Source organism: Gobio gobio (genome assembly GCF_949357685.1).
Source record: "Gobio gobio genome assembly, chromosome: 9".
Lineage (NCBI taxonomy): Eukaryota > Metazoa > Chordata > Actinopteri > Cypriniformes > Gobionidae > Gobio > Gobio gobio.
In genome coordinates, this window is record NC_137115.1 from 7,227,520 (window position 1) to 7,252,810 (window position 25,291).

At 44.8% G+C, this 25,291-nt stretch overlaps 1 protein-coding gene across 5 annotated transcripts in view; it reads left to right on the plus strand.

Moving 5' to 3' along the window:
* sphkap (SPHK1 interactor, AKAP domain containing) overlaps positions 1–25,291 on the plus strand; it is a 259,654-nt gene that overhangs the window by 217,347 nt on the left and 17,016 nt on the right. For all 5 annotated transcript variants that reach the window (XM_079825691.1, XM_079825693.1, XM_079825692.1 and 2 more), the window contains 2 exons: positions 16,042–16,125; positions 16,577–16,623. In XM_079825691.1, the coding sequence (XP_079681817.1) occupies positions 16,042–16,125; positions 16,577–16,623 (131 nt within the window). The remainder of the gene's footprint in view (positions 1–16,041; positions 16,126–16,576; positions 16,624–25,291) is intronic.

Sequence of the window (25,291 nt, forward strand, 5' to 3'; positions counted from 1 at the left end):
AAGTTGCTTCAGGCCCTGGAGGGAGTCTTGCCATGCTTCCCATTCTGCTCTCTTTTCTTCAGGAAGTAAAGCATCCCATTCTGAGGTGAAATTTGAGAGGTCCCGTAGCAGAGCTCTGCCTTGTATGGTGACTGGAGACACTATGCCGAGTGGATCAAAGATACTGTTCACAGTGGACAGCACGCCACGTTTAGTGAATGATTTGCCGACAGATGACACATCGAAGGTGAAGGTGTCGCTTGCTATCTCCCAGCACAACCCAAGAGTCCGCTGTATAGAAGGAACATCTCCACTAAGGTCTAAGTCCTTTATAGTCTTAGCATGTTCCTCTTGAGGAAAGGCTTGCATAACAACTGGGCTATTTGAGGCAATCTTGTGCAAACGAAGATTCGATTCGGCTAAAGATGCTCGTGTTCTTTGAAGGAGACTCACTGCCTGCTCATCAGTAGGTAGGGACACAAGCCCATCATCCACGTAGAAGTGTCTTTCCACGTACTGTCGAGTATCTGAGCCATGTACCTTCTCACCCTCGCTAGCAGCTCGTCTTAGCCCGTAAATGGCAACGGCCGGAGAAGGGCTATTGCCAAAAACATGTACCTTCATCCGGTACTCTATAACATCCTTTGTTGGGTCGCTGTCTCGAAACCAAAGGAACCTAAGAAAGTTACGATGGTCCTCTCTGACTTTGAAACAATGGAACATTTGTTGGATGTCAGCTGTGATGGCTACAAACTCCTTACGGAATCGAAGGAGGACTCCCAGCAAGTTATTGTTCAGATCGGGGCCCGTTAACAAGACGTTGTTGAGGGAGATGCCATGATGTTGGGCACTGGAGTCAAAAACCACCCTGATTTGATCTGGCTTTTTTGAGTGGTAAACTGCAAAGATTGGTAGGAACCAACACTCCTCTCCCTCCTTGAGTGGTGGTGCAGGTTCAGCATGGTCGTTCTCCAGAATTTTCTTCATGAACGAGACAAACTGTTTTTCCATCTCTGGTTTCTTAGTAAGAGTACGCTGCAGAGAACGAAATCTATTAAGAGCCTGTACACGATTGTTGGGAAGTATTTGTCTTGGCTCTCTGAAGGGCAATGGGGCGACCCAACTGTTTCCTTCATCCTTGTAAACCTCTGAATTCATGATCCTTAAGAATGTTGTGTCCTCAATGGATGGCGCTAGTTTATTGTCGTTCTCGGTTCTTTGGAACACATCACAACCAAGGATGTTTTCTGAGGTTCTGTACATGACACCCTTGTATGCTTTTGGCTCCCCGCTGTAAAGAGCTTCCTCTTTGAGGTTCATGTAACTGGTGCAGGGTGAAAGGTAAGTGGTGCGACCATTCTCTAATATATTGGTCCTGAAGGTGCTCACACTAGGTATATGGGCGCTTCCTAAACATACATCACCAACTATCACCCAACCCAAGTCTAACCTTTGGGCAAAGGGTGCATCATGAGGGCCATTGATTTGTTGTCTGACCTTGTGCACCCTAATGATGTCTCTCCCTAGTAAGAGAAGGATCTGAGCGTTGGGATCGAGTTTGGGAATTTGACTTGCAACTGACCTTAAGTGAGAGTGATTCATGGCTACATTCGGGGTGGGAATCTCACATCTGCTGGCCAGTATTTGATTGCACTCTATGAGTGGTGGTAGAGCAAAGGAAGCGCCTCCTGTGGCGGGTGAGATCATGAAACCTTCGGCCTTCCTGGCGTACATATTGGCCACTCCAGCACATGTCCGAAGGGAATAAGAGGAAGGTTCACTATCTATACCGAACAGTTCAAAGAAATCATTTTTTGCCAGTGAGCGATTACTCTGATCGTCGAGTACTGCATACATTTTCACAACCTTCTCAGGCTGATTCTGAGGGAACACATCCACCAAGCAAATTTTAGAGCATGATTTCCCTGGCTGCTCCTTTCCACAGATCTCGGTACAGTGTGACGTCACTGTGGATGTTGACAATTCACTGTCGTCTCCTTCTCCACAGCTCAATTGTGGGGTAGAATACTCAGGTACTTGACAAGGTGGACCAGGGTGCATGACTGTGACATGACGATTACTCTCGCATTCACTACACTTGACAGTTAACTTACAGTCTTTGGCCAAATGAGTAGTGGACGTGCAACACTTGTAGCATATTCCATTGTCACGGAGGAAGGATTTTCTCTCCTCAATAGGTTTGGCTCTGAAAGTGCGACACTTTTTTAAAGGGTGTGGTCTATGGTGTATTGGGCAGTATTTTCCAGGATCCTCTACTTTCTTTTCACTGAGAACATCAGTTTTATGAGTTGACAATGGAATTTTTGCTGTCCTTAGAATGGATCTTTCCTTAGAATGGATATCGCTAGAACGAGTGAGTGAGAAACTAGGGTCGTTCCTGATGCGTGCCTCATTGCTAATAAACTCAGCAAAGAATGAGAAAGGGGGAAAAAACCCATTGTGCTCTGCTTTGAACCTGGATCCTTGGGCTACCCATTTTTCTTGAAGAGGGTATGAGAGCTTTGCTACTATAGGACTGATTCCTCGAGCGGTATCTAAAAAGGCCAATCCAGGCAGATATCCATCTTGCTTTGCTGATAAGATCTCCATGAGGAGATCTCCAAGTTCCCGAAGTCTCACAGGATCGTTGTTGTAAATTTTAGTAAACGTATCCAATTTCTTGAACAGCGCATCTTCAATTATCTCAGGTGAAGCATAGCACTCGACCAGCCTGTCCCAGGCTTTCCTAAGAGCAACCTGAGGATTGTTAACGTGCATGAGACGTATTCTGTTGACGTAATGGCCTGATTCCTTGCCTAGCCACTTACTTAAAAGGTCCAACTCTTCGCTGGCTGAGATGTCGAGCTCTTTTATGGCATTTAAGAATGAGGACTGCCACGCTCTAAAACTTTCGGGTCTATCGTCAAACTGACGGAGCCCTGTAGTCACCAATTCGCGTCTTGCCAGAAACTTTACGAACTCTGTCAGTGGGGGGTCTTTGACCGATTCAGCCTGGGAAGCATAGTGAAGAGGTTTATAAGGTTTAGCTGTGACATTCAGACTGGAACGAACACCTGAGTGAGGATGTGGCCAGTGTTCGTTATTAGTCTCCGCTATGTTCGGGCTCATTTTGAGAGGAGAAAAGTAGGAATCAGACATGGTAAGGCAACTTTTTGGTGGTTTAAACTGGTTTTCTTGATGAGGGCTAAGTGGTGACGATTCAAGTTGCTTGCCCCACGTTACCAAGCTTTCCTCATGCTTGACAGGTGTAAAGTCATGACAGCGCGAATGTGTTTGTAACTCAGATTGCTGTATAACATAGTCTTTTGTGCGCTGCATACTTTCTTCCTTTAATGATCTTCGAGCACTTTTGTCGTCCTTTACCTTTAACTGTTCCTCGGCTGCCTCTAATATTTCTGCCTGTGCTACAGCCGCTGCTGCCTCCCTCTGGAGTGTTAGAGCATTCAATTCAGCTGTGAGTCTGGTTTTCTCAAGAAGGGCTTTTGCTTCCTTCTCTGCTTGTTCAATTTTTAACTTCGCTTCTTTTTCAGCAAAGGATGCACGGACACGTGCTGCTTCTGCCTTCGCACGGGCCCTCGTTGCTGCGCTAGCTGTTGAAACTGTTGTAAGACTGCTGCCCACGCTCTTCTGAGAAGCTCTGTCGCCATCCTTACTATCATCCATGGTGCTCATTCATACTTTGCACATAATCGACGTCGTAATTTTTCCAACTAAAGTTGCCTTTTTACTGTACTGTCCTCCAATTGGTGTTCTTAACCAAAATTAGACAGTCAGCCAAACTCCAGTCATGAAAAACATGTGAGTCAGAATATAGCTTCTTAGCTCTGTTTAATTGAGACTCTTGAGCATGAAGACATGAACAAAGGAGTAAAACTGAAAATAAGCACAAAAAATACAATAAGACGAAATTGTGCCTCATACAAATACTAACAAAGCTTAATTACAATGAAATATAATCTTCTCAGTAAAGTGTCTCAGTAAACAATCAGTTCACGAATTGAAATCAAAGATTTATACTCAAATATAGTTTTAAATCAACATGAAATTAGTACAAATCAATTATTAGAAATACTGTAAACAGAAAATACAGAAACTACTTACAGGCAGTTCTTGCTTAGGAGAAATCGAAACATAACAGGATTATTGCAGCTGGAATGATCTTCACCATGTGCTTTGACTAATAAACTAACTTCCTGATTCAGCCTGCAATACCATACATGACCGCTAGAGGTCCTACTTACTCTAACAAAGAGAATACCCAAAGGGCAGAACAATATATATGACCAAAACAACAACATTACTAAACTTGAACAAATTATAATGAAGATAGAAAATGTTAATAAAATCTCATTATGATTTAAACTTAATTGTGACATTGTGCTAACTAATACGATTTCCATCTCCAAATTGTGTGTTTAATATCTTATGCTACACTGTAAACCTGAACAGTGTAAAGTTCAAAACCTGAAAGTTCACAAAACTAAAAAAAAAAGAGTTAATCGGTTAGTATCAACATTTTTAAGTTAAGAAATTCAAAGTTTAAGTAAGCGGAACTTGTACTCATAATTGAAATATTTGAGCTAATTCATACATTAAACTTAATGTTTAATCTTAATGTAAAATGATCATGTGATCTCAACTTAAATATTTTAGTAGTGAAAACTTGGCAAGCTTTAACTAGCTAATTCAATATATGCTGACTTGCTAACTGGTAACACAATGCTTTGAAAGCATTAGCATAGCAATTGCTGAATGAGTACCGCAATATAATACATTGACAATATACCTGTTCTCAAAACAAGCTCATGCTCCACAATGATGGTAACCAAAAAAAAAACAACATTACAGAAACTCTTAAACACTCCTCCCACTTAACATGAATTTTGCACAAAAACATATAACACTTCATTTTAGCATTCTGCACCTTTTCTAGTGCCATGGCAAAGCATGCTGGGAAATGGAAATCCTAGCCCAGTTTCAGGTAAATTTAAAAGCTTCAAGCAATCCAACCCAACGGACCCAATGGTATTATAATTCATAACAGGAAATGTGCTATATAAATAGCAGCAGTGTCTGATTCTATGAGTGAGCACATTAGTTATCACAGTTAAAAACTAAAAAAGCTCCTCTTCATCTTAAAATGTTGTGTAATTGCGCTTTCCGTGTGGGCCTTGATTCTGCATTATAACATTCGTACAGTGTTTGCATATGTCCTGACACAGTTAACCTCTAGACAGCGCTGGGAGATCCAGAGAGACTGCGTTTGAATTTGCTGCAGTATTAAAGGGTTAGTTCACCCAAAAATTAAAATAATGTAATTTATTCCTTACCCTCATGCCGTTCCACACCCGTAAGACCTTTGTTCATCTTCTGAACACAAATGAAGATATTTGTGTTGAAATCCGATGGATAGCCAGCAATGACATTTCCTCTCTCAAGATCGTGATAGTCGTGATGGCCGATTTCAAAACACTGCTTTATGAAGATTCGAAGCGTTATGAATCAGCGTGTCGAATCATGATTCGGATCGCGTGTCAAACCACTAAACTGCTGAAATCACGTGACTTTGTCGCTCCGAGCCGCTGGTTTGATACGCTCCAAAGCTTCATGAATTTTTCGCCGCACCAAAAATATTCTGGTCGCTTTATAATATTAATATTGAACCACTGTACTCACATGAACTGATTTAAATATGTTTTTAGTAAATTAATGGATCTTGAGAGAGGAGTCATTGCTGGCTATGGAGGCCTCACTTAGCCATCGGATTTCAACACAAATATCTGGTAAAACTTTACAATAAGGTTGTATTAGTTATCATTAGTTACAGCATTAGTTAACATGAACTAACCATGCTCTGTTCAGCATTAGTTAATCTCTGTTAACATTAGTTAATAAAAATCCAGCTGTTCATGGTTTGTTCAGGTTAGTTCACAGTGCATTACCGTCTAAGGTTACGTATGTAACCTCTGTTCCCTGAGAACAGGGAACGAGCGCTGCGTCTAGCTGACGCTATGGGGAACGCCCTCGGCGTGACTGGTGTCTGAAGCTACTATCGAATCACGGCAAAGTCTTTGACCGACGTCAGCCCATGACGTCATCAACGTGCGACCCGGAAGTATAAAAGGGCGCCGTGCCAACACATACACATCTTCTCGTCTGAAGGGACTGTATGGCAGATAGGCCCTGAAGCATGGCAACGCGACGCAGCGCTCGTTCCCTGTTCTCAGGGAACAGAGGTTACATACGTAACCTTAGACGTTCCCTTTCGAAAGGGAACTCTCGCTGCGTCTAGCTGACGCTATGGGGAACGATATACCAACGCCGCCATGCTGAGGGGAGTGTCTGCCCATTGGCAGTGACAACTGTCAACTCAAGTAATTCATAGAAAAACCTGAGCGATTCCCCCTCAGGTCCTGGGCTGACAGTGACAGCACTCCCTACGGTCATAGCCCAAGCTATACAACTAAACGGAACCCTAACGCACTGCGTGGAGTTCCATCTAGACCGCTCGAAGGCCCGGGACCACTACTTCCAATGAAGGGGTCCCTTCAAGGGAATGTGGCTAGGGGACCCGAAGGAACCCCAGCCAGTCACTACTCGGGAAAAAGTTCTCCCGAGTGCCACCAGGGAGGCCTGACCTGGTGCCCTAAGTGTTATGGACACTTCGGTTTAGCCAACCCTGTCTGTTCAAAACAGAGCCTCTGGATGGTGCCCAAAGGGCGTCCAAGCTAAGGGACTGAAACACAGGCAGTCTTACTTAGCCCGGAACTCAGAGACGGGTTATCCAAGAGAGCAACACTCAGCGTAGTGCTTTTCAACCCTTGCTATCGAGGGGAGTCTGCCTGCTCAAATCAAGGATCTACCAGGTGCTTGTGTTTCAAAGCAGTAGGGAGGCCGAAAGGGCCTAATGACTGATCTAACAGGGAGGCCTCATGAGAGGCCTACGACCGTCTGACCAGGCTCAGGCAGCTGAGCACTCATAGACGACCCTCATTGAGGGGAGCAGCTGAGCCTGCCTGGCGAGTAACCTCCAGCTATAGGCCCAACTACCACAAGTTCTCACAGAGAACTGGTAATCAAAGTGCCTAGCTCAGGAACTTCAACTTCAAGGAGGCCCTGTGGGCCTACTACTTGATAGCGGGTATTCCAGGGAGGCCTATAGAGGCCTACTACCTAACCGCAAGCCATGCTGGAAACCCAAGCATCCAGGCTCGGGACTCCGTCCTCAGGGAGGCCTTAGTGAGGCCTACTACCTGACAGCAATACCGCCTGCTGAGGTTACCCTTGTTTTCTCAAGGAGGCCTAATGGAGGCCTACTACTTGACAGTCAAGCTACGCAGGCTAGTCGGGCATCCTGTTTAAGGAACCCGTCCTCAAGGGAGGCCTATTAAGGCCTACTACCTGATAACCAGCCTTTAGGGAGGCCTGGAGAGGCCTACTACCTGATTGCAATACGTGCTAAATGACTGGGTCCCAGGAACACCTTAGGGAGGCCTGATGGGGCCTACTACCTCGTTCGAGTGACCACCATCTGGGACTCGACAGTCAAGCTACGCAGGCTTTTCGAGCATCCTGATTAAGGAACTCGCCCTCAAGGGAGGCCTATTAAGGCCTACTACCTGATAAGCAGCCTTTAGGGAGGCCTGGAGAGGCCTGCTACCTGTTTGCAATGCGTGCTAACTGTTTCAGATGACTGGACCCCAGGAACACCTTAGGGAGGCCTGATGAGGCCTACTACCTTGTTCGAGTCAGGGAGGCCTATTAAGGCCTAGAATTAACAGCAGGCTTTCAGGGAGGCCTGATGAGGCCTACAACCTGCCTCTGAGAGCGACCACAATCTGGGAACTCACCCTCAGGAAAGCCTAGTAAGGTCTTAGAGTTAACAGCAGGCCTTTCAGGGAGGCCTGATGAGGCCTACAACCTGCTTCTGGTAGTGATCACAACCTGAGAGCTCACCCTCAAGGAGGCCTAATAAGGCCTTACACCTACCAGCGGGCCTTCGGGGAGGCCTGATGAGGCCTACAACCTGATAGCCTCCAGGCTAGCTGTCCTGATGCGCACATCGGTACATACCTCCAGTGAGGCCTGTTTGAGGCCTTCCAACTGATAATGCGCCTTGTTCAAGAGGCCTACTGAGGCCTACAATTGACAGCCGACCTTCAGGAGAGCGTATTACCCCTATTTAACCTGATAGCCAGCTAGGCTAGTAGTACCTTGATGCTTAAGCATTGTCACCTGCCTTACTAGAGGCCTGATAAGGCCTACCACTGTCACCGTTTACTCTTGAGAACGGTGCAATCCTTCCTGCTAACTGGGACAGCCATATTGAAAAATGTGGGTTGTAGTAATATTAGACCCTACGGCTCGTTTTCATGGAGGCCTGCTGAGGCCTAACACATGATAGCTACCCATTACTATGGGGACCCGTTCCAGGGAGGCTTGTAGAAGCCTACAAGCTGTACGAGTTTCGCAAAAAAACGAGAAATAACTGCCAGACAAACAAACTGACTGCTATTAAAACCAACGACTCTCAATGAGAGGAGGCCTCCGATCTAAGTACAACAAAAAGGTGACGGTGCCTCAGCAACGCGCCTCCTTCATCCACATACCAACTGACGCCGTAGCGCTCAGTCGTAACAGAGGCAAACTAATCCAACCTGTAGTGGCTTAGGGAACCGAAGACACATATTAACCCTAGGCGGTAGACAAACACTACATTCTATCAGAAAAGTGTGCTACCGCCTAGTAATCCGCAAACATTTCAAAGAAAAGAGCGGCGGCCTAAACACTACTCTCAAAATGAGAGGAGGCCCATCTTCTGATAACCATAAGCGGTGGCCTATCTGGCGCCATCTTGACCAACCAGGGAAAACCAACACACGCTCACAAACATAGCCCAGATAATGGTGCTGTGTTAAAGCCTAACTAAGCAGGGGAATAGACAGTTCTCTCTGATGAATACCCAACTCTATACAGGAACCTGGGGTCTGTAAGAAATACATATTTTTAGTATAACACACAAAAATGACCACTCTCACCTGCGGCATGCTGAGCGAAGACTCATTGTGCGGTTCTCACCACCATGTTCTACCGCCCTTGAATGCCTGAAAGGGGCGTTCTCACTGAGCAAGTCCGGGCGGGCCATCAGAACATAGTTCTACTCACCATAGGCCCGCCTCAGGCCTGATGTAAGAAGCGCCTGGGTAAAAGTCATTAAAAAGGAAAAAGGAGAGGGCTATGATGTAATCGCCCTCAAGGGAAGTGATCCATCACCAACGCCTTCGTTGAGAACGTTTGTCCTGGATCACCTCCCTTACATCCTTTTTCCCGCGGGAATCCCATCTCCTCTGTACCCTGCTCCTCCAAGGAGGGGGGGCACGAGAGGAGACGCTAGCACTCTGGTCCTGCCTACGGTCCTCAGACCGTGAAGGACCAGGTCCCGTCTGCCTGGGTGGGGGCGCGGATCTCAGCGGTATGCATGTTTTATTCTTAAATGCCGCTGAGCGCGCCTTCGCCTCCCTGAACTTTCCAACCACCGCCTACACGGAGGTGCCGAAAAATTCAGTAGGCGAAACCGGCGAATCGAAGAGAAAACCCTTTTATCTCTCCCCGATATAAGCCAGGCCCAACCACAGATGCCTCTCCGTAACCACCATAGCCGCCATAGAGCGGCCGATAGCAGCAGCAGTCTGCTTGGTGGCCCGGAGAGACAGATCTGTGGTGCGGCGCAGCTCAGCAACCGCCTCAGGGGACAGCCCGGCCCCCTGGTCGAGATCCTCCAGCAGGTCCGCCTGGTACGCCTGAAACACCGCCATGGTGTGAAAAGCAGCACCAGCCTGACCTGCTGCCGTGTATGCCCCTGCCATTAAAGCACAACGTGATTTAGAAAGGCAGAGTTTGAGCTCTTCAGTGTTGATGCCCACGAAACGCGAGAAAAGTTCGCAAACTTTCCTCGCCAGTCGGTAGCCTCAACACATATCCATATTCCCCTATCCCCTCGACATCAGCGAAGTTAAAACGCTGATGTTGATGAACATTGGGTAGAATATGGATTCTTCCATGCCCTCTCGATCTCTGTAAGAAGATCAAGAAGGAATGGAAGGCTCATCTGAGCTGATGGTTTATGGCCAAGGAGAAATCGATCGTGCAATCTACTACGAGCGATCTCTCCTCTAACGCGCCAACATGGCAGCAGCAGCCTGCCCGTAGCACGTTCCATAACATTCATCAGCTCAGCATACACGGTCAAGGTGGCTGAGAGGATTCATACCACTCTCACCAGCCATCCCTAAGAGCACTTGCTGTTTAGTCTCGTTAGCCGCCAGATCGTCGCGACGATCGGCGAGCTGCATCTGAGAACCCATGATGTATGCCAACGCTCAGCCTCAGCTTGAGCGGGACAGCATCATCCAGTCCCAGATGCCAAACTTTCTTCCCTCAGAAAAAAAAAAAAAGCCAGACTAGAGTGGAGCGATCTCAGATTGAAAACCGCTCACACTCACACACAAACAACTTCAAATGAACTTGACTGTGCATGCTCTTGATCCCAGGCAGTAAATACACACTCGTGTGTATTAATAATTGAATTTGTTTTACTTTAACTCGTATAGCAGTTCAAACAGACAGTCCCTGAAGACGAGAAAGATGTGTATGTGTTGGCACGGCGCCCTTTTATACTTCCGGGTCGCACGTTGATGACGTCATGGGCTGACGTCGGTCAAAGACTTTGCCGTGATTCGATAGTAGCTTCAGACACCAGTCACGCCGAGGGCGTTCCCCATAGCGTCAGCTAGACGCAGCGAGAGTTCCCTTTCGAAAGGGAACTAATGTTAACAAGATTGTAATAATGCATTAGTAAATGTCCAAATTAACATTAACAAAGATAAATAAATGCTTTATTAATGCAGTTCATTATTAGTTCATGTTAACTTATGTTAACTAATGAACCTTATTGTAAAGTGTTACCAAATATCTGAATTTGTGTTTTACGGGTGTGGAACGGCATGCATGAGGGTGAGGAATAAATTTCATTATTTTCATTTTTGGGTGAACTAACCCTTTAATGCAAATGTTGTATATAATTTAACGGCGGGAATGGCGGCTACATTTGTATACGTAGTGTTTGCATGTCTCAACAGTTACAAATAAAGCCGCAATAAGCTCATGGAGCAAAGTTGTCAACTATTTTGATGGATGACGCAGAGGATACTCTGAACAATAAGAGGACAGTTTTACTCACATGTGACTTGCGTGACCACATTTTGGTACGCTTTGAAAGCTTGCCTTGTGAAAGCGAACCGAATCAAGAAGAAAATGCAACATTGTAACAAATTAAGTTCCTGTTTCGGACCAAAACAAACGATCTATTGGTGTGAAAACACCCTGAAACTTAGTGTTTTTCCATAACACAATGACCTCTTATATGTCAAAAGATCAAGTTTGATTTCTCAGTTCATATCCTCATATCCCAACACAAAACATTGATTTGCTTCATGTAACACATGGTGTCAATAAAAGCATATAAAGGGGTAGAACGGTTCTCCTCTGTAAAACCATTTTTCAGAGTTTTCGAGTGCCATGGCAAAGCATGCTGGGAAATGGAAATCCTAGCCCAGTTTCAGGTAAATTTAAGTTTGTCTAAATTAAAAGAAACAAGTTCATAAAACTCAAAACAATAAAACAATTCAGATGACTTAAGATGTGTCAGTTTTGTGAACTCAAAAGAAAATGAAAGTTCTAAATACTCATACAAGTTCATTTGATTGAACTAATTTGTTTAATTTAAGTTTGCCCAACTCAAACAATATTTAGAGCGTTAGGGTTTACAGTGAGTATGAAAATGTTCTGCATAATAGGAATGACCCATTTGTTTTCACATAACTGTATGCACACGTATAAACACACTCGAAGTGCCTGAGGTAGTGTAACTCTCTGAAGTGAGAGAGTTTCCATTTGCGAGTCTAGTCCAGCACAGCTGTCTGAGTAAACAGCTCTGACAACATGACTGGAGTCTGGAGCAGAGCTTTCGCCCAAAGACACCACAGCCAGCGCACATAGCCCTGACAGGATGTGCCTCACACTGACAGGCAGGTGCCATATGTCACATCCTGTTGACTCTTGAATGAAAAGGATGTAATGGGTGGGGGAGTCCTCCTTGCTGATTGAATCATGCCCAGCCTGCCTCGCTCACTGATGCCGCCTTACCTGCGCCAACTCAACGTCATCCTCACTTACCCGAGTCTGGGTATTCGCTTCCATCCGGCTTTAACCCCCACTTCATTCCTTTTCTTTCTGCCCTGTCAGGGGGAAAGGTTACTCTCTGCTTGCCCACCCGGCTGTTGTCAGTACGTGCACAGGTGGCAAGCGTTCATAGTCATCAGCTGGTAGAGAAGTTGTCAGTGATGCCCATGCTAATGAAACTCATGCCAGTGTTCATGCCTATTTCCTCTACTCCAAGCCCCGCTGCTGTCCATGCCTTAGTGATCATTGCTGAGAAAATGAGTAGCTTCTGCATCGTTCGCATTCTTACAGGTCCAACAAGAAAAAGCATTGAAAAGTTCCCATACTGTAACTTCACCCATCAAAAGTTTGGAATAATTAAGATGTTGCTAAAAGACATTTCTTCTGCTCACCAAGGCTGCATTTATTTCATAATAAATATAGTGAACAGTAATATTGTGAAATATTATTACAATTTAAAATAACTGTTTTCTATTTGCATATATTGTAAATGTTGTTTATTCCCAGAGATGTATAAAGTACTAGAGACACATACTTGAGTAAAAGTACAAGTTCCTTATCAAAAAAGTGACTTGAGTAGAAGTTGAAGTGCTCTTTAAGCACCACACTTAAGTAGAAGTACTAAAGTATTCAACATTTTTTGTACTTAAGTATTGCAAGTAGTTTATTTTAAAATGTACTACTCAAGTACTGAAAGTAAAAGTACAAGTATTGTGTTATGTAGTTATTAAAGAAAGTAGTCAAAAGTTTGAACATCATATTGTTTTTATTATTTCAAATGATTAAGCTAAAGGACAATCACAATGTTGGTAGGTAATTTTTCTACATATTGTCATATAAATAACCTGAAAATACTGTAGTTCATTAAGATTATATCTTACTATAACCACTCTTAAAAAAAATGGGGTAAGCACACTTATATTCTCATTTCAAGAGGTGTTCTGAGTAAATGATTTGTTTGTAACACTTTACAATATGGTTTGATTTGTTAACATTAAACAAACACTAATAACTAACATGAACTAACCATGATCAATACATTTGTTACTGTATTAATCTTTGTTAATCTTAGTTAATAAAAATACAGCTGTTCATTGTTTGTATATGTTACTTCACAGTGCACATTAACTATGTAAACAAATAGAGAGCAATTTGAGCGCAAGACGCTCGTGTTGTTTTAAAGACAGTGAATGCGCGCTCGCGGGGCTCTCTCTCTCGCGCGCGCTCTGTCTCTCTCTCTCGCGCGCTCTCTCTCTCTCATGCGCGGTATTGTGGGTTTGGAATGGAATGATTCATAACATTTTTATAATTGTAACGAGTAACGATGCAGCACATAAAAAAATATCGGAGTAAAAGTATTAAACTCATCAAAAATATGTACTGAAGTAAAAGTGGAAGTAGGAGAAAAAAATAATACTCTAGTAAAGTACAGATACTGCCTTTTAGTACTTAAGTACAGTAGTGAAGTAGTTCTACTTCGTTACTATACATCTCTGTTTATTCCTGTGATCAAAGCTGGGTTTTCAGCATCATTACTCCAGTTTTCAGTGTCACATGATCCTCCAGAAGTCATTCTAATATGCTATTATCAATGTTGAAAACAGTTTTATATACTTTGGTGGAAACCTTGATACAGTACCATTCAAAAATTTTGGGGTACAAAAAAATGTTTTTATCAAAAATTTATCAAAATGACAGTAAAGCCATCCATTTATAATGTTACAAGGGTTTTTAATTTCAAATAAATGCTGTTCATCAAAGAATCCTTTTACAAAAAAATATTAAACAGCACAATAATAAATAATAGTAAAAATAATGTTTCTTGAGCAGCAAATAGCACTGAACACTGTGACACTGAAGACTGGAGTAATGATGCTGAAAATTCAGCTTTGATCACAGGATAATAAATTATATTTTAAAATATATTGCAGTGAAAAACAGTTCTTTGAAATTGTAATAATATTTAGGGGCGTGAAACCGTTAGCGTTCCTATTATTATTATTATTATTCTGCCATGGGAGTCTATGGCAGGCCATAGAACCGCTTGCGGGAAAGTTGTGGAATTTGGCACATTCATAGAAGACAGTCTGAGCTGTCACCATAGCAGTCTCTAACTCAATCCCTCTAGCGCCACCACCTGTCCAAAGTTTCACTCATGTTTATGCTAATAACTTTTGAGGGCTAGAAACAAAAATCTATTTCCCTCTGATTTCTTGGCTCAAGCCGATTCGATTGCATTTTCCGTCATGAAAATTTTCCCGCCATTTAGAATTTTCCAAAAAAACTACTTTTTCGAACTCCCCCTAGACGAAAATGTAACCAGATCATCTTCAGACTATGCTGACAAAACGATATTAGATTCAACATGATTAGTCAAACTGTTCTCGAATAACGCATAAAACAATTCGACAAAGTGCCAACAAAAATGAAAGTCAGGCTATATCTCCGCAACGCTTTAGCATATTCTAACCAAACTTGGTGTGTGTTATGCCAACCATGACCTGAGGCTTCCTGCATCGTTTCGGCGCAGTGCCACCTAGTGGTCCAGAGAAACAAAAATTGGATACATCCTACTGTTAGTACCAAAATCGAATCGTAACATCTTCAGACCATGACAGCAAAAAGTAATTAATTTCGTGTCAACAGACAAAACTGTTTTCATATACCGCAGCAACGAATTTGAAGTGGATGATGCTAAAAATGACTCTTGAGGCTGTATCTCTGCAATGCTTTGACATAATGACACCAAATTTAGCTTGTGTCATTATCACCTCACTCTGACTATACCACATCAATTTCGTAACTGCGCCACCTATTGGTCAAAAGTGATAAACCATTCAATCATTTTATTAGTGACTGTATGATTTGTTTTGCCATTTTGCCTAAAATCATCTTAAAATGCCTTTAATTGCTCATTGTTGCAGTTTTTGCATTGTTGCGTTCACACCAAACTCGAAAGAAGCGAATAAATCGCGCTATTCGCACAAAGTTGGACGCTTGAACATTTTGAGTTTACTCGCTTCATTCGCATGTGACATTCACTTCACAACAGACGCGAATTTGCGTCATGGGAGAGGCGTCTGCCAGCCGGCTCGTCTTGTTGTTGAATGGCTGACATGGATAAATATAAAATACGTTGAATAAGCTCAATTTGCCGGCTTTAACTAGCTTGCAGTCTCAATAGGCTGAATTCAGGGTGATTAGGACATTTTTTCCAAGTCATCTCAATGGCAAAAAGTGTCAAAATCACTCTGAAATCACCCTATGTATAGCTCAAATTGAGTAAATAGTGTTTTTTTTACAACTTACCAGATTGTCCGACATCCTCACTCACTTTCTTTCAAGCAAGATCCTTTTTATTCCTGTTTCTATGAAGTATGAAGATGTATCTTACAGCTCCGGGTGTCCACATATGATTTGTCCTCATTGTTGTCACTACTAGAGCAAGCTTCTGATTGGTTAACGCTCCGCAAATATCCGCCAAAGTTCAGATTTTTCAACCCGCGCGAAACATGCGTCAAACGCTCAATTCGTGCTGTGTCATTCGCACGAATCGCGTCATTCGCACCGCAGAATGTCTATTCGCGCCTTTGCACTGAATTATGAAGCCATGTTGGCATGTCTTATTGGCTTCTTTGCGCTTGGCCCCGTTAATTGCTGCTTGCAGCTATATTTCACAATATTACTGTTCTTACTGTATTTTTGCTTAAATAAATGCAACATTTGTGAGCATAAGAGACTTTACATACCTGTAGTGTATGTGTACACATTTATCTTATCATGTGCATATCTGTGTTTCAGAAATGGAAACAGCAGTGCCTCTAGTCTGGGATTGGCAGACCTGGAGGGCTTTCTAGAGTTCTCGATCTCCAGCAACCTAATCAGGTATCCAACGGCAACACGCTAACTGCGGCACATTTAGAGAGACTTGCTCAGAACGCCGGAGCTAATGGATGTTAAGCGCTCATCCATAACCCAGAGCGCTGGCCAAATCCTTATTTCTGCAGCTCCCCTCGTGAGAATACGGCCGCAGTTAGAGGACAAGAAATTTGGCTCAAACTTGGATCGCATTCTGTCATATTAGAGCTGGTAGTGTCTTCTACAAGTTTGTAAATGTGCTCACTAAGTGCTGTTGTTTGCTGTGTCTGTGAACAGTCTCAAACGTCGACAGTTCTAATGGGCTTTGCCTCCAAACACTTGCAGTCATTTACTATTTTGAGCTCTTATTAGATGAGTGCAATATAGTCCTGGCCCCTGAAGGGCTCCATGAGGGGACTGGAACAGGGCCAGCATTGCTCTATACAGCATGATAATGATAGTGTGTCTCTGTTTGCAGTGAGGAGAGAGAGAGGAAGGCTTCGCACTGTCAGGATCAGGCGGATGGTGAGTGATATGTCCTCTATGAGCACACACACAAATCTGTGTTAAAGAAACATCACTGGAACTTCACAGCTGTGTTTGGAATTAAAAGGAAATCATGCTATCGTTGCTCTTCACACTTGTACGCTAATGTATTCGATTAGTCTGAACTAAGCCGTTGTCTGGCAGTCTGATCGTTTATATAAATGTTACATATTCTTCTCGAGAGTGAGCTTCATGTTATTTCACTGTTAATGAGGGAATTTGACTTTTTTGTGGGGGCACCAGAGGCTCACTTGGTGCCCTAGATGAGATACTTTTTCAACTTTATTTGTTCTTTATTCAAATGATAGACAGGATCGTCTCTATAACTTAAGTTATTGAATGTAATTATTCAAATAACTTTTTGCTCAAAAATCTGAGGGGGCGCTGTGAGTGGGCTTGACGCTTCTGAGCCAGAAGTTAAAGGGGCACTTCAGTGCTGGGAAGATGAATGTGTATTTAAACTGGGTCATTTATGCAGTAGAAATGTGAAATTATTTTTGAATTTGGTGCCTTCTAGACTGAAATTTATTGTGGATGAAAGACAACAACTCCCAGAATGCACTTGCTTCGCTGCCCTACGAGGCCACTCCCTACACCGCCCCACCGTCGTTTTGATCTTCATAATAATACAATAATTTCGTTCAGTTAGAGAACAGACACTACAATTAAAAACTGAACGTGTCTTTTCAATAAAGTGTGAGTGAGCGAACGAAAGTCATGGGACAAACGCAGCAGGAGTCAGATTTCATTCATCACAAGAGCGAAGAGCTGAGCAGAGCTGAGGTAATGTTAAGCGCGGCTGTCATTCTCGGCGCGTGTCCAGTCTGGCCCGTTTTCAAATCGCATATGGAAGCTAAACTTTCATAGGAATTCATTGAAAAGTTGAAACACTCATTTTGCTCCGCACCGCTCCGTTATTAATGCCCGATCCGAGCGGCCGTGCACATTTACATTCTGTGCGTGAGATCTCACCCCTGTGGGCGGGTTGAAAACATGCGGAACAGCTCCATCTACTGGCTGTAGTCTTTAGCCTCTGGCCAAAAAATCCTCAGATGACGCAAAATGACGATATTTGCGTCATCTGAGGATTTTTCCAGAAATAAAATGCATAATTCTCTCGTCTCAGGGGGACATGAGGGGGGAAAGTACCATCATTTGAATATACTACCGGGTTTCTACTGATACAAAGCTTCATGCTAAATCGCTGAAGTAACCCTTCAACATATTGGACTGCTGAAACAAACACATTTCTCAAACCTATCATGATTATTTTAAATAAAACCGGAATTTACAATATGGCTTGGTTCGATTATCTAATCGTCTTCAGATTGTAGGTTGATGAGACCCAGTGGACGGTAGGTTTATAGTCTAACGCCTGTGTTTATTTTGTTTATTTTGCATCAAGGACGTTTCCTCCGAGGAGGCAAGGGAGGCAGTGCCCCCTCAAAAGAATAATCCATATTACAAAGATAAAACAATGCAAATATAAAAAAATGTTAGGGCTGGAACGATTTGACCTCAAATCAAAATCTCGATTAATTGAATATTTTGCCACGATTGCGATTAATAAACGATTATTTTGCTCTTTTTTTTTGCTTTCCTTTTTTTGCCCTCATAGTTCACTGATAAGGTTTGTACTGTAAATATGTTCAACTATTAACGGTGGGATATTTTTTTCTAATGAAAAAGTGCATTTTAAAATACTTGAAGGAAACAGCTCACTTTCAGCAGTTATTGTCTATGGGGCAGATTTCCGTTTGTTGTACATCAGATACAGATAAATGAGCACAGTAGGCCTACATTACATTTATTTGAATGCATTAATGAGAGAGTGATTGTGTGTGTGAATTAGTCGTACCATCTCTATTAATTATGAAGCTGTGGTTTGTAGTTACTTCAAATGTAGACATATCTATACTTTAACGGTTGAGTTTCTAAGCTACTTTAGAGATAAATCACAAGACAGCGCTGACAATGAGTTTCTGCGCTCCTCTCTACGCGTGTGATCTTTACTGTCTGTGAATGTTTGTGTGTCACAATATATCAGGCATTAGTTCAACATAATACACACCCGATGATCTAAAATCGCTTCAATGTTCTAACAGGGCAGGCCTTTAAAGACATACAATTGACAAAGTTTTGTGAGGACGCAAGCGATAGTGATCTGGCTTCTGGGCTTGCACGCGTGCGAGTGTGTGTGTGCGTGTGTAACGGATAAATAAGGCAGGATACAATAGCAAGTAAAAGCTCGTTTATTGAGATAGAAGATCGCAGGTAGAAACCAGAAGGCCACTGGAATCACTCGATGATATGGCAGAAGATCGCAGGTAGACACCAGAAAGCCACAAGGATCAGAGCGGTGCGTTGGCAGATGGTCCGGGCAGCACAGGGACGCTGCAGACAACCCAGCTTGGTGACGACGGTGAACACGGTGATGGTGGAACTCCAGGGTGCACACGGAACACAGGAAACAGGCAACGCAGGAACACAACGGGCACAGGCGGGAGAACACACGAGACATCCAAACAAACGCTCTGACAAAGACAAAGAGAACACAGAGAGACTAAATAGGGTGCGCTGATGATCTGCAGCTGGAGCGCTGATCAGCTGCGACAGGTGTAATGATCATCAGCCAACCAGCGGCTCCGCCCCATACAAACACACATACACACACACACAAGAATGAGATGATGAATTCATGAACCGTGACAGTACCCCTCCCCCTAGGAGCGCCTCCTGACGCTCCCAGGAGAACCTACCTGCTGATTGTAATCATCAATAAGGGAGTGGTCCAGAATGTCCCTAGCAGGAACCCAACTTCTCTCCTCCGGACCGTAACCTTCCCAGTCCACCAGATACTGGAATCCGCGTCCCCTCCGTCTCGAGTCCAGAATACGATTAACCGAATACGTTGGTTCCCCATCTACGAGTCGCGGCGGTGGGGGAACCGGGACTGGCGGATTAAGACGGGAATGAAAAACTGGCTTTAATTTGGAAACATGAAAGGCGGGGTGAATTCTCCTGTACGCTGGAGGAAGTTTGAGGCGGACTGTCACCGGACTAATGATCTTGGTGACAGTGAACGGGCCGATAAATTTGGGAGCAAGTTTATTAGACACGGAGCGGAGCGGAATGTTCTTGGTAGAAAGCCACACTTTTTGACCCACGACGTATACGGGAGGCTTCGACCGGTGGCGATCGGCTTTAGCCTTGGTACGCGCCCCCACCTGGAGCAGAGTCTCACGGGCTCTGGTCCATGTGCGGTGGCACCTCTGGACAAAGGCGTGAGCGGAGGGGACCGCGACTTCGGAATCCAGACTCGGAAAAATAGGTGGCTGGTAACCTAGACTACACTCAAAAGGGGAAAGGCCCGTGGATGACACTGGTAACGCGTTGTGAGCGTACTCCACCATAGAGAGTTGTTGGCTCCAGGATGAAGGATTCTTGGATACCAAACATCGCAACATTCTCTCCAGATCTTGATTGGCTCGCTCAGTTTGACCATTGCTCTGGGGGTGATAACCCGAAGACAGACTGACCGTCGCCCCTAGTAATCTACAAAACTCTCTCCAAAATTTGGACACAAATTGGGAACCTCTGTCGGAGACCACGTCCATCGGGAGGCCATGTAACCGAAAGACGTGGTCTATAACAGACACCGCTGTCTCCTTGGCTGAAGGTAATTTGGGCAAGGGAATAAAATGTGCTGCCTTCGAGAACCGGTCCACTACGGTTAAAACAACCGTCATGCCATTAGAGGGCGGGAGGGCGGTGACAAAATCTAGCGCAATGTGGGACCATGGTCTCGAAGGAATAGCCAGCGGCTGAAGTAACCCATCAGGAGGTCGATTAGACGTCTTACCAACAGCACAAATTGAGCAAGCCAGGACGAAACTGCGAATGTCGCGAGCCATACATGGCCACCAGAATCGTTGCTTTATTAAACTGCAAGTACGGTTTACTCCTGGATGGCAAGCGATATTGGAACAGTGACCCCATTTAATGACTTCGGACCTCAACTTCTCCGGTACAAATAATCGACTCGGTGGGCATCCGGGCGGAGGCGTTACCCCTTCTAAGGCCAATTTGACCTTCGATTCGACCTCCCATGTGAGTGTAGAGATAACTATCTTCTCTGGCAAAATGCACTCGGGAGTAACCGGGCGTTCGGAAGGATCAAAAATTCGAGATAAGGAGTCGGGTTTGATGTTTTTGGACCCGGGGCGGTACGAGAGAGAAAAGTCAAAACGTCCGAAAAAAAGTGCCCACCGAGCCTGCCTGGAGTTAAGTCTTTTGGCAGATCTAATATATTCGAGGTTCTTATGGTCCGTCCATACTATAAAGGGTACCCCGACCCTTCTAACCAATGACGCCACTCCTCCAAGGCCAACTTAACTGCCAACAATTCTCTGTTACCAATGTCATAGTTGCGTTCGGCAGGTGTCAAACGGTGGGACAAAAACGCGCAAGGATGCATCTTATCATCCGAAGCAGAGCGTTGGGAAAGGACCGCACCTACCCCCACCTCTGACGCATCGACCTCTACCACGAACTGACGTGCTGGATCAGGGGCTACTAAGATGGGAGCCGAAACAAAGCGGCTTTTGAGGTTGGTGAATACAGCCTCAGCTGTATCGGACCACCTGAACGTCACCCTGGGAGAGGTCAAGGCAGTCAGAGGCGCGGCTAGCTGGCTGAAGTTGCGAATAAAACGCCGATAGAAGTTGGCGAATCCCAGAAACCTCTGTAGGGCCTTACGGGAATCTGGACTTGGCCACTCTACCACAGCCTTAACCCTGTCGGGATCCATACGCATCCCCTCGGATGAAACGATGTATCCTAGGAAAGGAACAGACTGTGCATGAAACGCGCATTTCTCCGCCTTGACAAAAAGCCCATTCTCTAGCAACCTCTGAAGCACTCGTCTGACGTGTTGAACATGTTCCTGGAGAGACGAAGAAAAAATCAATATGTCATCCAGGTAAACATATATGAACTGGTCCACCATGTCTCTCAACACATCATTGACGAGTGCTTGGAAAACTGCTTCATCCCCCTCCCTGATGCGAACCAAATGATAAGCGTTACGTAAATCCAATTTTGTGAAAACGGATGCTCCCTGCAACCTCTCAAAGGCTGAAGACATCAACGGTAAAGGATAGGTATTCTTGACCGTGATGTTATTCAGCCCTCGGTAATCAATGCAAGGTCGCAGAGAACCATCCTTCTTCCCCACAAAAAAGAACCCCGCCCCCGCTGGAGAAGAGGAAGGACGGATGAATTTGGAAGCTAGAGAATCAGAAATATATTTCTCCATGACCTCCCTCTCAGGAACAGAAAGAGAGTAAAGCTTGCCTCTAGGCGGAGACTTACCTGGGAGTAAATCTATAGCACAGTCATAGGGACGATGCGGAGGAAGAGAAGCAGCGCGGGACTTACTGAACACTTCCTTCAGGTCGAGGTACTCAGAGGGCACGTTAGACAAATTCACCATCTCCTTCTGAAAAACAGGACGAGACACAGACGAACAGGCAGATACAAGACAAGACTGATAACATCTTTCACTCCACGAAGAAACAGTGTGATGTCCCCAGTCGACCCTAGGATTGTGTTGGACCAGCCAGGGGTGACCGAGGACAACAGGAGCCAGAGGGGAGTCCAGGAGCAGGAAGGAAATCTGTTCAGTGTGGTTGCCAGAAGTGATGAGTGTCAGTGGTCTGGTGGTGAGCGTGATGGGTGGTAATTCCTGACCGTTGAGTGCACTGACGGATAATGTGTCCTTGAGTGGGATGATGGGAATACCCAGTGTGTGAGCCAAAGTCAAGTCCATAAAATTACCTTCCGCCCCCGAATCCAGAAGTGCTTGACAGGGGTGAGACCGGGCTGTCCACAGCAGTCTTACCGGAAGGAGAGTTGAGGATGAGGTCTTATCCACGGAGATCCCGCCCGACAGTAGCCTTCCCTTTACCGCCGGGCTTGGTCTTTTACTGGACAGTTGTTCAGGAAGTGGCCCCCTCTGCCACAATAAAGGCAAAGACCAAGGGATCTCCGTCTCTCTCTCTCCTCCCGGGAAAGCCGAGCACGACCCACCTGCATGGGCTCGGGATCGATGTTGGGACTGACCGCATCACCTCCGCTAGCCTGGGGACCTTCGACACCTCCAGACTGGAAAAACGTCTTGGACTGTCGTTCCAGCCGACTCAGGCGTGCGTCCACCCGTAGTGCTAGATCAATAAGTCCGTCGAGTCTCTCCGGTAGATCTAATGAAAAGATCTCCCTTTGGATGCGGTCAGCCAGCCCATGCAGGAACATGTCCCACTGTGCCTCCTCGTTCCAGTGGCACTCGGCAGCTAGGGTTCTGAACTCGATGGAGTAGTCCGAGACCGAGCGGTTACACTGACGAAGGTCAGCGAGTTGGCGAGCTGCTTCCTTGCCAGCCACCGCCCGGTCAAACACCCGCTTCATCTCCTCAGATAGTGCCTGGAACGAGGAGCAGCATCGATGTTGGTTCTCCCACACCGCCGTTCCCCATAGCGCAGCTCGTCCTGATAGTAGTGTGAGAACGAAAGCCACCTTTGACTCCTCTGTGCTGAACGTAAGCGGTTGGAGAGCAAAAAACATGGAACATTTGGTTAGGAATGCTCTACAATAGTTTGTCTCACCAGCGTAACTCTCCGGAGTGGGTAATCGTGGTTCGTGCTGGCGATTGATGGTAGATGGTGTGGGGGGGGAATCGGCGGTGGGCTGGGCACAGCGGGACTGACGAGTTGTTGTATTCGTTGGGTCAGCTCGGACACCTGTGCTACCAATACCTGCACCGCTCGTCCTGTGACAGCCAGATTTTCCTCCTGTTGGTCCATTCTGGAACTGCTGTGAGTTAGGTACTCGTTGAGATCAGATGAACTTGCTGTATCCATAATGGTCAGAGCGTTCTGTAACGGATAAATAAGGCAGGATACAATAGCAAGTAAAAGCTCGTTTATTGAGATAGAAGATCGCAGGTAGAAACCAGAAGGCCACTGGAATCACTCGATGATATGGCAGAAGATCGCAGGTAGACACCAGAAAGCCACAAGGATCAGAGCGGTGCGTTGGCAGATGGTCCGGGCAGCACAGGGACGCTGCAGACAACCCAGCTTGGTGACGACGGTGAACACGGTGATGGTGGAACTCCAGGGTGCACACGGAACACAGGAAACAGGCAACGCAGGAACACAACGGGCACAGGCGGGAGAACACACGAGACATCCAAACAAACGCTCTGACAAAGACAAAGAGAACACAGAGAGACTAAATAGGGTGCGCTGATGATCTGCAGCTGGAGCGCTGATCAGCTGCGACAGGTGTAATGATCATCAGCCAACCAGCGGCTCCGCCCCATACAAACACACATACACACACACACACAAGAATGAGATGATGAATTCATGAACCGTGACAGCGTGTAGCAACGCCTATAAGAACGCCGATTAACTTACCTGTATAAACTGTGTAAAACATGCAATTAGTAATCCTGAGCATCCAGATCAGGGGTGGGCAATTCATTTTCCTAAGGGGCCACATGCACATGAGAAACTGGAGCGGTTGTAGAGGGCCGGACCAATTTAATTCAGTAAATAAATACTTAGAAGTTCATGCAAGTGTTAAAAACTCTACATTCTGAATATATTCTTTTAATGTTAGCTAACATATTTAAAGGGGCTATATTAGATTAGATTAGATTAGATTCAACTTTATTGTCATTACACAAGTACAAGTACAAGGCAACAAAATGCAGTTTAGGTCTAACCAGAAGTGCAATAGCAGCAAGTGCAGGATATACAATGGATGCGTAAGTGCAGGACATGGATATGTACTGAATATGTATAAATATGTATAAATAGAGAGACGTTATTACTATAAACAGAACTGAATTTACAGGTGAATATGTACAGTGAATAAATATACAGATGGCTATTACTATAAACAGAATTTACAGGTGAATATGTACTATGAATACAATATACAGATGGCTATTACTATAAACAGAATTTTACAGATAGAAGTATACAATAATATGTTAGGCTAATATGAGGAATAGCAGTGGATTAGGGTATCCGGAAAAAAAAGTGTAAAGTGCAGTGGAAAGTGGTTGCATATTACATTTAGAAGTACAGTGCAAAAATGCAAATGTAAACATTGGTACTATAAATACAGTCGGCAGTGCAAATGAGCATAATCCAGTTAAGATATGGCAGTGCAAGATGCATATGTAAACAGTTGTTACTGTGATAAACAGTCGGTAGTGCAAATAACAAAGTGAAGGAAGATGTGAGGTAGGAGAGTTATCAGTTTATGAGGGAAGTGGATCAACGGGGGTTTGAGTTCAATAAAGAGACAGCTCTGGGGAAAAAACTGTTCTTTAGTCTGCTGGTCCTGGTCCGGTGGATCCTGAAACGCCTGCCGGAGGGCAGGAGAGAAAACAGTCTGTGGGCTGGGTGAGAGGAGTCCTTGAGGATGCTGCGAGCTCGATGCAGACAGCATTTCCTCTGGATGTGTTCGATGGCAGGCAGTGGAGTCCCTGTGATGCGCTGGGCAGTTTTCACCACCCGCTGCAGTGCCTTGCGCTCCGCAACAGAGCAGCTCCCATACCACACTGCCACACAGT